Here is a 14,995-nt window from a genome sequence, read left to right as displayed (position 1 = left end):
AACTGAACTAACCACTGTAATCAAACATCAATAGCATGGTGTGAAGTGGGACACACTAGTCAATAGCAGGGAAGCCTAAAACAGATAGTATAACAGAGAAGCAATGCAGTGCAGACAAATAAACTCAACAAAGGACTAGACTATAAATTCTACACATTCTATACCAGCTATAAGCCACCACAACACTGCACAAATATTACATTACATTAAAATTTATTATTTATAAAGTGCCAACATATTCCGCAGCGCTGTACAATAAGTGGGTTACATACATTGGACATACAGAGTAACATATAAAGCAATCAATAACCGATACAAGAGGTGAAGAGGGCCCTGCCCAAAAGAGCTTACAATCTACAAGGAGAAGGGTTGAGACTCAAGGTGTGGGAATGGGCATGACCAGAGTTGTGAGAGGTGTGGCACAGGGTGTTGCTAAACTAGATTAGGGTAAGCTTCTCTGAATAAATGTGTTTTTAGAGATCTCTTGAAGGCAGAGAGATTGGGAGAAAGTCTGACAGTTTGTGGGAGCAAATTCCAGAGAAGGGGGGCAGCCCTTGCAAAGTCTTGAATGCGAGCGTGTGAGGAGGGAATGAGAGAGGAGTTGAGGAGTCTTGCCCCAACATATTAATATGGTGACCCTTAAGTATCAATTATCTGTTGCAAATGAAAATAGGCAGAGATGCAGGCAGTCCAAATAATGCAATTAGTGTACAATTCAGGATAAATGACCCCCAAGCCATTTATAGATCATATTTCACAACTGGTCCCTTCATTTTTGTCATTCCTAAATTATGTCACATAAGTACTGTAGCAACATGGTGCAAAAATAGGTTCACAGTAAATTTTAACTTTCATCCCACCTTATTACATAAAGTTTAATGTGTGCCACATTTTTTCTTTTGGGAAAATTCTGGGAAAAAATGCGTCACTGTGGGTAAAAAAAAGATGGGGACTGGTATCCAAAAACTGTACTTTGCACTGCATATTAATGATTTCGCCAATTCCTTAAACCCAGGCCTTGGTGGCCCTGTGAAAAATTAGGGAAGGCATGTACTGCAGTAAATGGAGCTGCAGATATTAATTACGAGACATTTGGAACATTATACCAACTATAAAATATTGCGCAAGGGCTTGTAACTTGTAACCAAATATCTAATTGGTTGCTAATGATTACCAGTGCTAGATGAACTTTTTGCCTCTAGTTATATTACTTCATAATTCCTGTGAAGGCTTTGGCCTTACCTTAATTACTTACCTGTTGGCATAGACCCATACAGAGGTAGAATAAGCAGACCTTCAACAGAACGGTCATATACATCATGCCGATAGTCAATACCCTCAGCTTTTTTGAACAGTAAATTGCATGCTCTCTCTATTTCAGCCTGGCCTAAAGTGAAATTTAAAAGGTAGATAAGAAAATGTAGCACAAATGAAAAAATAAAAGGATGTAATTTGGAGATTAATATAGTTTGGTAACCTACCCTTAAGGGAGAAACAAAGCTAAATATGTTGGGTCACAGTATAAATACAATTTAAACTGAAGATTTAGGGTATTAAAGTGCAGGAAAAAAGTAAACAAAACAAACAAAAAAGAAAATACATGTGTGTGGTTCCTGTGCTGTAAGTTGTAACCAAATGATTTTGATATTCTTCCTTCTGTGTGCTGCTATCTAAGCAATCTTATTTGTGCAACACTACGCAATTTTGGTTAAAGATTTTCAGGAAATCAAACCGAGACACAGTTTAAGCTTAGTAATGATACACAAGACCAGTTAGTTATAATTTAACTGTTTTTTGCACTCACATATAATTCCCATAAGCAAGCCATAAATCAAAAAATGCAGTAAACCATGTTCTGTATGTTTATTACTGTCTGATACAATTTACAGCAATTTACCACAACTCAAACACAAAAGTATATTGTTACGTTTTATGCTTTCTTAACAATAACCTCTCAAGTTCCTGGACTTTCCCATTATCTGAGCTCAGATTCCAAGAATATACAATTCCGTTTTTGTGTTTTTTGTTGACAATCCTCTATCATTTATTCAAATACTTTGGAGGCTATTGTTTTACACCACTAGACAGGAGAGTCTGGGTTCAATTAGAATATGCCCCTACTAAACAGAATATGACACATTTACACCTGCATAGTACTCTAATAGTTAGTCCCCAGTTCACCTACTAGGGCAAACTGGGAGTGCTCCCCAGGAGCTTTATGAATCTAATTATGGAAATCACTGGGTCCAACATACATCCTTTTAGATTAGAGATTAATTTAGCAGAGGGCTTTCCAGACTTCCTCAAATAAAGATCAACCTGCTCCATCTCTGACACGACACAGGGGGCGAGCCAGAGCATAAATATCAGCCTCAAGAAAGAAATAACAGAGCAATGATTTGATTTTTGAGTAAATGCATACTTTGCTGTAATGCTGTAATTGTACATGTCTTTTATGCACTATGCATACTTATTGCTTTTCTTACAAACAGTTGGAAGTGATAATTAATACAAGAGATACTTCAATTAGTTGTGGTAGTTGCTAAGGATTTAATTGTGAGGGTTTTATTTTCCCATCTAAATGAAAGCTGACTATATAGAATTTTCTGTACAAACTGACATTCAGGAAGCACCTAAAGCAATTACAGGTATAGGAGCTATTATCCAGAATGCTTGGGACCTGGGGTTTTAAGGGATACTGACAAGTTGGATCACTATACCATAAGGGGCTGATTTACTAATCCACGAATTCGAATCCGAATGGGAAAAATTCGGATTGGAAACAAACATTTTGCGACTTTTTCGTATGTTTTGCGTATTTTTCGTCGTCGTTACAACTTTATCGTAAATTGTCGCGACTTTTTCGTAGCCGTTACAACTTGCGCAAAAAGTCACGACTTTTCCGTAGCCGTTACGATTTGCTTGTATATTGTCGCGACTTTTTCGTATTGAGCGCTTGTAAACGGCGGGCAAAACTTTCAGACTTTGCATGATTTTGGAAGCCTCCCATAGGACTCAATGGCACTCTGCAGCTCCAACCTGGCCCAAGGAAAGTCACGATACTGAAGCTTGAATGAATCCGAAACTTTCGTACTCGGCGCAAAGGCTACGAAAAAGTTGCGACAATTCGCGCAAGTCGTAACGCTCATTACGAAAAAAATGCATTTGGACACCTTCGGACCGTTCGTGGATTAGTAAATCAGCCCCTAAGTCTGCTTAAAATAATTTAACAACTAATAAACCTGGTAGGGTTGTTTTACCACCAATACAATACCAATAATTATTTTTTAAAGAAATTAAAAATTAGAATTATCTGCTTAATATTGGCTCTGTGGGAGATGGCCTTCCCATAATTTGGATTTTTTTTTTATAGCAACTTTCCAGATAAGGGGTCCCATACCTGTACAAAGGTGGAGTTTGAATATTAAAACATATGTTAATTTACCAGAAATGTGAAATTATGGCCCTTAAACATTCCTACACTTAGGCCCTACACTAAATTGTCAGTAAGCAATTCATACTACAGGTATGGGATGCCTTATCTGGAAACCCGTTATCCATAATGTTCTGAATTACAGGAAGTCCATCTCCCATACAGCCCATTTTAAGGAAATAATTTGAATATTTAAAAATTATTTCCTTCTTCTCTGTAACAATAAAACAATACCTTGTACTTGATCCTAACTTAGCTGCACAAACCCATATTGGTGGCAAAACAATTGTAAATGTTTAATATTTAAAGGGATTCTGTCATGATTTTATGGTGTACTTTTTATTTCTAAATTACAGTGTTTACATAGCAAATAATTCTCTCTACCATTTAAAATTTAATTCTTGAACCAACAAATTGTTTTTTTTTAGTTATAATAATTACTAATAATAGTAATATTGGTGTGTAGGCAGCCATCTCAGTGCATTGCGCCTGGTAACCTATTGTTTCTCTTGCTCAGTGTAACTGGAGGAGTCCTAAGCCGGACTTGGAGTTTTTACTACTGAGTGTTAATCTACCACATTAACAATACAGGTGTTAGGAAGCTGCTATCTTGCTACCTTCCCATTGTTCTGCTGTTTGGCTGCTGGGGGGAAAGGGAGGGGGGTGATATTATTATTATAATTAACATTTATTTATAAAGCACGCCAACTTGCAGCTCAGCAAAAGTATGACTGAGGTTTATCAAAGCACACAAAGTCACATGGCTGCAGCACCCTGGGAAATGAAGAAAATGACTAGAATGAAGAAAAAAAAATCTGCACTTTGCAATATACATTAATTACAAATTTACAATGGTTTTTTACTTATTTGTATATATAATTAGAAGTAGTGTTTGGTAGTCCCTGGTGGCTCTGGCATTTGAAACAATGTAACACAAGGCAGCAGACTGACAGACCTGTCTTGCTGGAGGAGCCTGACCTTTGCAACATTGTTTAAAAAGTAGCAACAAATGCAGCTTTCAATAGCAATTACATTTACAAATAACTTTTAAAGCACTGAACATTTTTAATTTATTCACATTGGAACGTTGCTTGGAATTATGCTTTATTTTATTAGGCAAAACAAATTTGCAAACACTGCATAATAATAATCACAGAAATTATAGAAAGCCTTTTCTGGCTTCTCAGCTCTCTTTGGGGTGCTTTTAACTACCCCAATAAAGTGAGAGCATCGGGTTCCTGTAAGAGCTGACAAGACCCAACTGCAAATAAATGGGGACTTAAAGTCATACCGACATGAAAAAGCAAATTTTTAAAATATTAATCTACGTAAAAAGTTACCTATAGGTCATGTTGATCGTTTTTCACTCATAGACCTGCTTTTGAAATTCATTGTTCTTGAAGTTCCTAAACCTGACTGTTTTGCCAACCTGACTGTCCCTTCTCAACCTCAGTCAGTTATAGCTTCTAATGCTAACGGACTCCCGCTGCACAAACATGGCAGCCCCCTCATAGAGGAACTTGGGTGATCAGATAGGTAGTGTAAAATCATTGGGCAAATACTTTTATGGCAAAATTATAAAGCTCATGCAAAGACATTGTTATGGTAGAAAAAACTTGCATAAATATATAAGGGGATCCTATAATAACCTCTCTAATGCTTTATTTACCAGTAGGTCCTTCCAACGGACACGAGGGCACCCACTCCGTTTAGAAGAAGGAAGGTTCCAATAAATATTTGGAAAGGATTTTTTTACTGTGAGAGCTGTGAAGTTGTGGAATTCTCTCCCTGAACCAGGGCTGATACATTATATAGCTTTAAGAAGGGGTTGGATGGCTTTTTACCAAGTGTGAAAATAGAGGATTATGGAAAATAGCTCTTAGTACTAGTTGATCCAGGGACTGGTCCAATTGCCATCTTGGAGTCAAGAAGGATTTTTTTCCCCTCTGCGGCAAATTAGAGAGGCTTCAGATGGGGTTTTAGCCTTCCTCTGGATCAACTAGCAGTTAGGCAGGTTATATATACGCATTATGTTTGAACGTGTTTGACATACGTCTTTTTTCAAACTAACTCACTATGTTACTATGTGTCTAGATGCACTATAGGAGTGCACTATTGCACATAGGAATAAAAGGGAGTGTGACCAAATGGCTGTAAACAGTTAAATGAAAATGTTCCCCACCTGAGATAACAACCATCACAGAAACCTCTTTTCGATATGGTAATGGATTCATTTTGGCTGAAATATTAATATGAGGATGACCCCACATTAACATGGCAATCAATTAAAAATCATCCCATTTTGAGTCAATTTCTGCATGTGCTAATTATATTGCTTATAGGAATGCATACAATATCTGTCACATACTAGACCTGCAGTAAAACTCATGTACCCCTTTGAAATTTAAACCTAGACAAAACTAGACAATATGGTTGCATAAGAATAAAACATTCAGAATGTAAATGGAAATCACTATACTAGAAAGATATTTTTTTACCTGTAAGAAATACCAGAATATCACCTTCAGGCTCGTTTAAGTGAGTCTGTAGAGTAATTTTAACTGTCTGCAGTAAAGAAAAAAAAAATAATTGACACTATATAACAGAACAGAACTATTACTAATACAAATGTTATTTAAAAGTTTCTTATAGCAAAGAATACAGTCTACATCAGTGCTGTCCAACTGGCGGCCCGCGACCCCCCTCTGTGTGGCCCCCACCTGTCTGGCTGCTTTGATGGCTTACCTTTGAGTAAGCTTTAAATGGTATCAGTACTGAGATTAACTGGCCCCCTGCATGGTTCTCACCTCAGATTCAGGCTGTAATCCCTCTGTATTGTTTAAACATGTAATCCCCTGTGTTTTTCACACCTTTTAATACCTGCATTATTCACCCCCTGCAGTGTTCACACCTCATGCTCAGACTGTAATCACTCCCATTGTTCACTTCTTCACACCTCAGACATAGGTACTGTAGGCAGAGTATGGCACATACAGCCAGCATAGGGCAGGTAGAGTATGGCACACACAGGCAGCATAGGTCAGGGAGGGTATGGCACACACAGGAAGGGTAGGGCAGGCAGAGTATGGCACACACAGTCAGGGTAGGGCAGGCAGAGTATGGCACACACAGGCAGGGTAGGGCAGGCAGAGTATGGCACACAGGCAGGGTAGGGCAGGCAGAGTATGGCACACAGGCAGGGTAGGGCAGGCAGAGTATGGCACACACAGGCAGGGTAGGGCAGGCAGAGTATGGCACACACAGACAGCATAGGACAGGCAGAGTGCTGCCTGTGTGTGCCATACTCTGCTTGCCCTATGCTGCTTGTGGGAGGTGAACCTGGCAGGGGTTTGTTGTGGGAGTTTGTTAGCAGTTGGAAATAGCCATTAAATGGTTCCTAAGGTGTGTAATTATGTACTGGGGGTTGCTCTGCTATCCACAGGGGAGGAGGAGGCATATGGAATTTAAGGGTATATCTTAATATGACATAATTCTTTCACACATGAATGATGGTTGATATCCCCACAGTAAGGACCAAGCATTTGGGATTTTGCTGTGCTACCACCATTGTAATAAAATAGGTGTGGTTTGAAGTGGATGTGGTTTCAAAAAGGGGAGTGGTCAAAACTGGCTTCCATTAGCGGCCCTCCACCATGTATGCTAGAGAAATTCCGGCCCTCGGCACCGTAGAAGTTGGACAGCACTGGTCTACATTATTAGGTGTTACATTTTAACTAATGTCCTTTGAAGCTGCAGAGCCAGGTTTGAAAAAAAGGCATCCCTTTTACAGGGAGAGAAACCGGACGCTTCAGTAGTACAGAGATCTTTGAGAGTCTTGAACTGAACCTATTCAATGGTTGCATGGCTGAAAATACCCTAGCAAATAATTGATTTTTGTTTTGTTACTAGGCTTCTAATTTAAAATCTTTGTTACAGGTACTTTAAAGAGACAAGCAAGAGATAACATGAAAGCAACAAAAAAAGAAGCCATGATGTATTAGAGCATTTACTTCTACAGTTGCAGCTTAGGATGCATTCTGCCAGCCCCAAGGGTACAAATGAAATAGGAGTACGAAAAAAGTCCTTTCACAAGAACATGAAATGAATCGATCATTGAAATATATGAGGATCCTATTTACCTTTAAGCCTAGCTTAAATCAGGGTTGGTGTTTCAAATTGTATATGTCTTTTTGCTTTCCTTAACCCCTTACTGGCTGAAGCTATGGAAAATCTCCCACCACTTTTGGAGTCTCTTAATAATTTATAAAATCTAAATATAAGGGCAGTGGACAAAAAGAGGTAAAAATACCATGCTAAAAATACTTGTACAGGGTCTCTTTTATATTTTATTTCCTAACAGGCAAGCAGATACAAAAGCAAAACTCATTGTGTATATAGAACACTATATATATCAACAAAACCTGGGTGCTAGTACAAAAATAATGCACTTAAAGAATTGTGAGCAAAATGTAAATGCAAAAATAGAGAGGTTTATTAATAAACCTTTCTGTTTTTGCATTTATATATATAAGTAGAAGCTCATTGTATATATAGAACATGTATACAAAAGAGTTGCCAAATTATTAGGCATTTTACTCCAAGATCTGCAGGACTGTCTCTTATATTTTATTTTTATTGGAAAAAATTATATTCAGTACTTCTTTATACACATATGCACACAAAATTTGTCAGAACTCACCTTTGTAACATAAGCTGTACTGTCTTTGTCCCTGGGGCCAATTAGATTGAGGAATCGCTCCTTAATTGGAAAAACTTTTCCTGGAATGGTTACAACAGGGCAATTTCCAAAAAATGAAGAGAGTTTCTGACTTTCCAAAGTAGCAGACATCACAATAACCTTCAGAGGGTACTTTCTCCTTTTAAAGCTTCTTAGCTGGAATTGCTTTTTCAGCAAACCAAACAAGATATCCTTAGCAACAAAAAAAAAAGAATTTGGAAAGTAAATATAATGTCATATCAGCACTGGTACAATATAGTCTTGGCAGAGATACTGTTATTAACTGGGTTTAAGTAGGTACTCACTACAGACGTCTGGCAGGAGATGTGTGTAATCTGCAATAATTCTGTAAATATTCCCTTTCAGTTTAAGAACTTGTTCAGTCTGGTGCAGTTGTTCCTTTGTGCAGGAAGGGTAACTCCATTCACATTAGATCCCATATTTATTGCATTTTAAAAGGAATGTATACCCCTTGTTCAACATGACATGAATAGAACTAAACATACTTTTTGTCTATTGTTTTAATCACAAACAGGGAGATTGAAACTACTCCAATTAGATTACCATATAAAACCCCCACCCTTCCCCCTGTGTCCATTATGCATTGGTATTTGTGCATCAGTAATCTAATACCCTACCTCACAGGGACCAAGCATGGAGTACCTTTATTTTGCTAAAGAGCGCAAAGAGGGAAAGTAAAATTACTCTATCCGCTAACATTGCAGTTAAAACAAAGCATGAACGGGGGGGTGCTGTTCAAATTATCTACCTCCCAAGGCCCAACCACGGAGTAGCTTCAATCCCTCTTTTTTATCTTAGATTATAACAAAAACCATAGAAGTTTTGTGGTTAAAACAACAGACAAAAAGTTTGTTCAGCACAAACCCTGTTGAAGTTATGTTGACCCTCAAAACATTTTAAGCAAAGTGTATATCCTGATGGAATGCTGTAAAAAAAATATTCAGTGCATGAATGTTTTGTAAAGACTAGTTAATTTTTTGCCAGTATATGGGTACAAACTAATGGGTTGCCTCATCCCTGGCCCCAAGACATAGCAGAGGAAGCCCCCTTGAAGGTCTAGTATTTGGTGCGTCAGTCATTCAGACACAGTTCCAAAAATATCTGTCAGCAAGTCCACATCTCCCTATGTCAGATTAACAGCTGGGCTTTAAGGAATATCTCAGAGAAAAAATGTCCAATCTGTATGTTTCCTACAATTTTCTCATTGAGAATCTATCAATCACAGCACATAAAATGATCTGTACATTACAATATTGTTGGTTTCTTCATCCTATAAAATCACAAACGTCTACAGGAAGCTTTTCTCCTTCTAAGTTATTACTTGTCATGCATACTTGACAAACCTTTGAAATGTAGGCCACACCCATGATATTTCATACCAAATCATGCTATCTGGGACTGGCAAATTTGGGACAGAAGTATGTAACATTTGATATATTTTTACTTAAAAGGATACAGTTATTTAAAAAAACAGCCATGTCATCACTAGGAATCAGTATCCTAAGGATGAAGCTTTTTTTGCAAAACACTAGAATTTTGGCAGAACAGTGGCAACCCCTAGATTCACAGCTGGATTTTACTGCAACTGCAAGAAATGGCAGGCTGGGGACACAAATCTTCAATAAAAAGGGCACCCATGCACTGCCCCTCTCAAGTTTTTGTGAAAGTGACTGGCCCACATGTGCCTACAGAGAAACTACAGACCTGACTGATAGGACACCCCCTGTATTTAAAGGGGTACAAAAATTATCATCTTAACACAGAATATAACAGAACAATGACATACAGTAACTCAGTTACCTTCACACTGACACAAACATGGAGGTGTATATGTTTATACTAATCCAACTTGTCCAGCAAAAACAAGTAACATTCTGTATGGCGCTACAACCAAAAACAGTCCCTTTTTTATATTTCCAAAATAACAAGTGAATTTGTGTTTTGGGCAATTAAAAAGGCTTGCTGCTGGAGTTGTTTGTCGAGATACCTTGTGCATATGCACAAAATATTTATTCACAAACAAATCCCTAACTCTGTGCATTGGAGAATAGATCTTTCAGCACTGATAAACAAAAATGGCAGAACTTTTTAGTATATTTACTCACCGTACTTAAGCTTCTTTCATGAGCTTCATCTAATACAATTGTACTGTATTTTGTAAGATCGGGATCAGCAAGCGTGTTTCTCAGCAAACATCCATCAGTCATGTATTTAATCACAGTCCTCTGGAAGAAAAATATTACAACCCATTAAAATATATCAATTAACTTGCAAGAACATGACAAGAATTATATATTATTCAGCTGCATGGGGTTAGTTGGCAGATGTATTAAGTTAAAAGGGGTGTGAAATGTCCTCCATGTGAAGCTAGCTAAGTGTAATGTCTATGATTTAAGTATGCTTGGCTAGGCAGGGAGCGCTGTGAGATTAGTTTTATATGTATCCAAGGTAGCCAGATTTAAAGGATAACTAAACCCTAAAAATGAATATGACTGGAAATGCCACATTTTATATAATAAACTGACTGGACTGGCTTAAAGCATCTCTATAGTAGTAATGATATAGGTCTTTACAGTTGTCACAGTAGCTTCTTATCTTGGATTCTGCTCAGTGGGCTCTGGGCAGCTGTTGGGAAGCTGAGCTTAGGGGTTGTTGCAAATTATCAAGCAGAAAATGAGGTCTGCCTGTCATCTCGATCAGGCAGGTTTAAAAATCTAGTCGGATCGGGGACCGCATTGGCTCGTTGATGTGGTCCCTGGACCGACTTTGCCTATACCCGTACGACTGAATTAGCCTGAATTCTCCCGATATTGCCCACCCGTAGGAGGCTTCCACAAGGGCTGTCTGATGCATCGATTGGATATAATTAATCCTTTGGATTAGCTGGTGTCGGGATAGTTCTGGGACTCTGTATTAAGTTTGGGATACCATTTTTTATGTGGACTGTAGATATGCCCTTTAATCTGGGGGCTGTATTCCATCAACTTTTTGACTGGCCATGTAGCTCCTTCATTACCAGTAAATTGTTACTTTTAACCTGCCAGGTTAGGCTATGAACCTTGGTTATAAATATACAATCAATAAATTGGAGTCTAATAAAAAAGAGTCTACCACAAGGGTAAAGTCATCTATCTTAAAATTAGCTTTTATTATGTTGTAGATAAACCTATTCTAAGGAATTTTATGTTATACTTCACAATTTTGTGATTTGTGCCAAATCTGTGCTTCTTACAGGAAAAGCAATACTGTATTATTGATAATAAAATTCAAAAGGAAAGCAGGTTCCTATCAAATAGAGTCATAAACAGCTACAGGGGTAGAAGGGTGTTCCCTTAAAAACTTAGGTATCAAAACACCCAATGTGCTATATACCGTACCTCACACTGAAAGATTCCCCAGTCACAATATGTTGAGTACTGAACATAATTTTTTGTGAGAAGTAAATATTACAATAAATTATATATATTGCAATAATTCATACCTCTGATGTACAATCATCAAAACGAACTTGGTAACCAACTGTGCTTCCTAGAGAACAATTCATTTCTTCAGCTACCCTCTGTGCCACAGATATAGTAGCCACACGACGCGGCTGAGTGACACCAATCATCCCATTCTTTCCAAACCCTAAGTAAATAATGATTTATATTGCAATTGTTATCACAACTAAGCCTTTTTTAAAGTATATAGGTATTTGTGCAATCACTACTGGTTAAGAAACAGCAGCTCTGAGAAAAACACAAAATATTTCCGAGATTTTAAGAAATGTCATGGATTCTAAGCAGTTGCCGTGTTAAGCCCCCCCCCCCCCCCATTATTAAGTGGTCTGTTATTTTTTTGCTATTCCCCTATGCCACTAGGCACAATGTGAGAGAAAGAGAGGTCAAAATTGATAAATAAGCCTACAACTGTAAGAAGTGCAATAAAAAAATGGAACATTGCGTTACCTGCTTTGTACAAATATTGTGGCAGTTGTGTTGTTTTTCCACTCCCTGTGTCTCCCATAACGATAAGGAATGGATTGTCTGTGGCAGCCTTAACAAGTTCACCCTTCCATCTGTGAATAGGAAGTATGGGATTATAGAAAGATTCACTGTCTTCCCTTTTGTGTGATCTTACACTCTTTTCCATGATGATCTAAAAATCTGTAAAATCACAAAAAAAACGCAATGTTATGTAGAAACATGGGAATTTTTCATTCTTCATTGCCTCAGACTAAACAGTTTTAAATTATGGATTAGAATACAAAATCCAATTTTGGTCTCACAAATTGCATTGGATTACACACCCCATTCACACTAACTCTAATCTTAAAGGGGTGGTTCACCTTTAAATTAACTTCTAATATGATACAGACATTCACATTCTAAGACTGTTTGCAATTGGTTTTAAGTTTTTGTAGTTCAGCAGCTGGTTGCTAGGGTCCAGTACACACTAACACCCGGCAGTGGTTTAAATGAAAGACTGGATGATTGTAAGAGTGTCTAAATAGAGAGATAACGGGAAAAAAAAAAAAAAAAGTAGCAAAAAAACTGTAGCTTCATGCAGCAATCATTTTTTGGTTCCTGGGGTCATTAATTACCATCTGACAGCTGGAAAGTAGTAAAAGAAAAAAACATATAATTCAAAAACTCTAAAAGTAAACACCATTTAAAAAGTTGTTGAGAATAGACCATTCTATAACATACTAAAAGTTAACCGTTCCATCGCAGGGGAACGCAGGAATAAACACAGCCCCTTTTTTTTAAATGCACATTGCAGCACGGGCAAGAGCTTTGGTGCTTGCCTGTGCCACAATGATTACAACCTAATAGGAAATACAGGCCCAGGTTTCTTCCTGCGTTTCTTCCTGTGTTACCCTGCACTGGAATGTATGAAAGATGTAGTGCAGGGGAAAGCAGGAAGAACGCCCATGTGTAAAAGCCTTAAAAGCTATATATGTGGTCATGTTCTTTATTCTGCTGCTTTATTATTGGTAACGTACAAGACAAAATAACTGAACTTAGTCTCACAGAGTTTTGCACTGAATCGCCAATAATCATATTTAATCCTAACCATCTTTAACTAAATTAACACAAATTTATAAAGTACCAGCATGCTGAGTGCTGACAAAATTCTATATAACAGTAATCATATCCCCACACAAATGACACAACAAGATAAAAACATGGGAAAATGGCAGAAACAACAGGCAAGAGAAGTTAATGTTACCAAATCTGCACAATGTGGAATCATTTATTTTGCAACAATGATACACTGTGACACTCACAGTACTGCAATATTAAGGCATCACAGTCGGCCACTTTTCATAACATAGAGCGTTAACACTCACATATTTTTACTTATTACAATGCTCAGTTTTGTATCTGCTTAAATACTACACGTAATCTATCTGCCCAGTGTACAGACAAGCCGAAAGAAACTTCCTACCTTCAGCACGCTACAATAGTGGTTTGATAGCTGGATAGAATGAAAAAACCAACATAATATATAACTGTTAAAAAAAAATATATATATATATTTGCACAGATTATGCGCATGGCAACACAACCCATGCAAAATAAAGACAAGGATATAAACAGCTAACACGACTTCCTGGAGCTTATAGATTTTTTGGACCTTAGCAGTTGCCGTAGCTGAAAGCGTGAGCTCATTCCTGTTTATCAAAGGGTGTATTGCGCCCCCTTGTGTGTCAATAAAATAACGCTGTGCAGAGTGCCGGGCACAATTCATCAGTATTTGTTTCATCTTGCAGTAATAAGGGCACAACAGCGAAAACTATTTCATTGACGCTGTGTGTGTGACACGGCTGGAGCTGAACATGGCAAAAGGAGCAGCAGCCCAGAAGGCCATATCCATTGAAACGATTCAATCATTTCACATGCTGGGTTTTTGTTTGTTTTATTACCTTTAAGATGAGAAAAAAAATGTGGGTTTGTGTAAAATTAAAAAGTACGAAAATTGTTGGGAAAATCAGGGACCCCTAAAGCAAATGCATTGATGATAAAATCATTGCATTTGTATTAAATGCGATTGGTGCAGCCTGAATTTTCTAGGCGTCCCTGTGTTTTCAAAGAGGGCAGTTAGTGTCATGAGGGTGGTGATTAATAGTAACAAATTTACACAGTGCTTTACAGAGATTATACATTATTCACATCAGTTCCTGCTTGACTATGCCATAGATAGTCATTATTCCAAAGTTACCAGGGGTGGCAAAAAGCTGCTTCTGGTAACTTTTAAGAGCCAAATTTCTGTTTCTGGAAATTTGGCTCTGTTAGTGCAGTAAGTGTAATTGCACTCTCTTAGCTATCACACCAGGGTGAGAATTGTCTTTGTTATTAATTTGGCTAGTGGGTGGTGGTTTGGGCCTCTTTGCACTGGAAACCCCAGGGTCTATTGTGGGCCTCAGTCCAGATCTGGTCCCTACCAGTCTTGGACTGGGATTCAAAATAGGTTCTGGCATTTCAAGTACATAGACCCCAAACAGCCCAGCCCCCCCTCACCAGGCCACATAATAGACTGTCTATGGGATCCCCAACCTTTGGTGAGCCACACAAGCATGAAAAGAGTTCTTTGGGGATGCCAAGTAAGGGCTGTGATTGGCTATTTGGTAGCCCTATGTGGGCTGCTGGCCTAGCTCTGCTTGGAGTAAAACTGTGTTTCTGTGCTTCCAAAACTTGCCTCCAAGTTAGAAATTTAAAAATGGGCACCTACTTTGAGGCCACTGGGAACAACATCAAAGGGGGTGGTAAGCAACATGTTGATCACAAACCACTGGTCTATGGCATCTTACAGCAGCCCCT

General features: G+C 38.1%; 1 protein-coding gene across 2 annotated transcripts in view; it reads right to left on the bottom strand.

The window, feature by feature from the left end:
• dhx40 (DEAH-box helicase 40) overlaps positions 1–13,833 on the bottom strand; it is a 29,992-nt gene extending 16,159 nt beyond the window's left edge. The window contains exons 1-7 of one of the 2 annotated variants that reach the window (XM_031896076.1): positions 13,623–13,833; positions 12,140–12,337; positions 11,674–11,819; positions 10,298–10,417; positions 8,133–8,363; positions 5,932–5,998; positions 1,256–1,387 (exon numbers count right to left, since the gene is read on the bottom strand). In XM_031896076.1, the coding sequence (XP_031751936.1) occupies positions 1,256–1,387; positions 5,932–5,998; positions 8,133–8,363; positions 10,298–10,417; positions 11,674–11,819; positions 12,140–12,323 (880 nt within the window). In that variant the 5' untranslated portion in view covers positions 12,324–12,337; positions 13,623–13,833. 2 annotated transcript variants of the gene reach the window in all.
• Positions 13,834–14,995: the final 1,162 nt, after the last annotated feature.

This window comes from Xenopus tropicalis, chromosome 2 (genome assembly GCF_000004195.4).
Source record: "Xenopus tropicalis strain Nigerian chromosome 2, UCB_Xtro_10.0, whole genome shotgun sequence".
NCBI classification, from domain to species: Eukaryota; Metazoa; Chordata; class Amphibia; order Anura; family Pipidae; genus Xenopus; species Xenopus tropicalis.
Note: the sequence above shows the minus strand (reverse complement) of the source record. Positions and strands in the feature narration are given on the sequence as shown.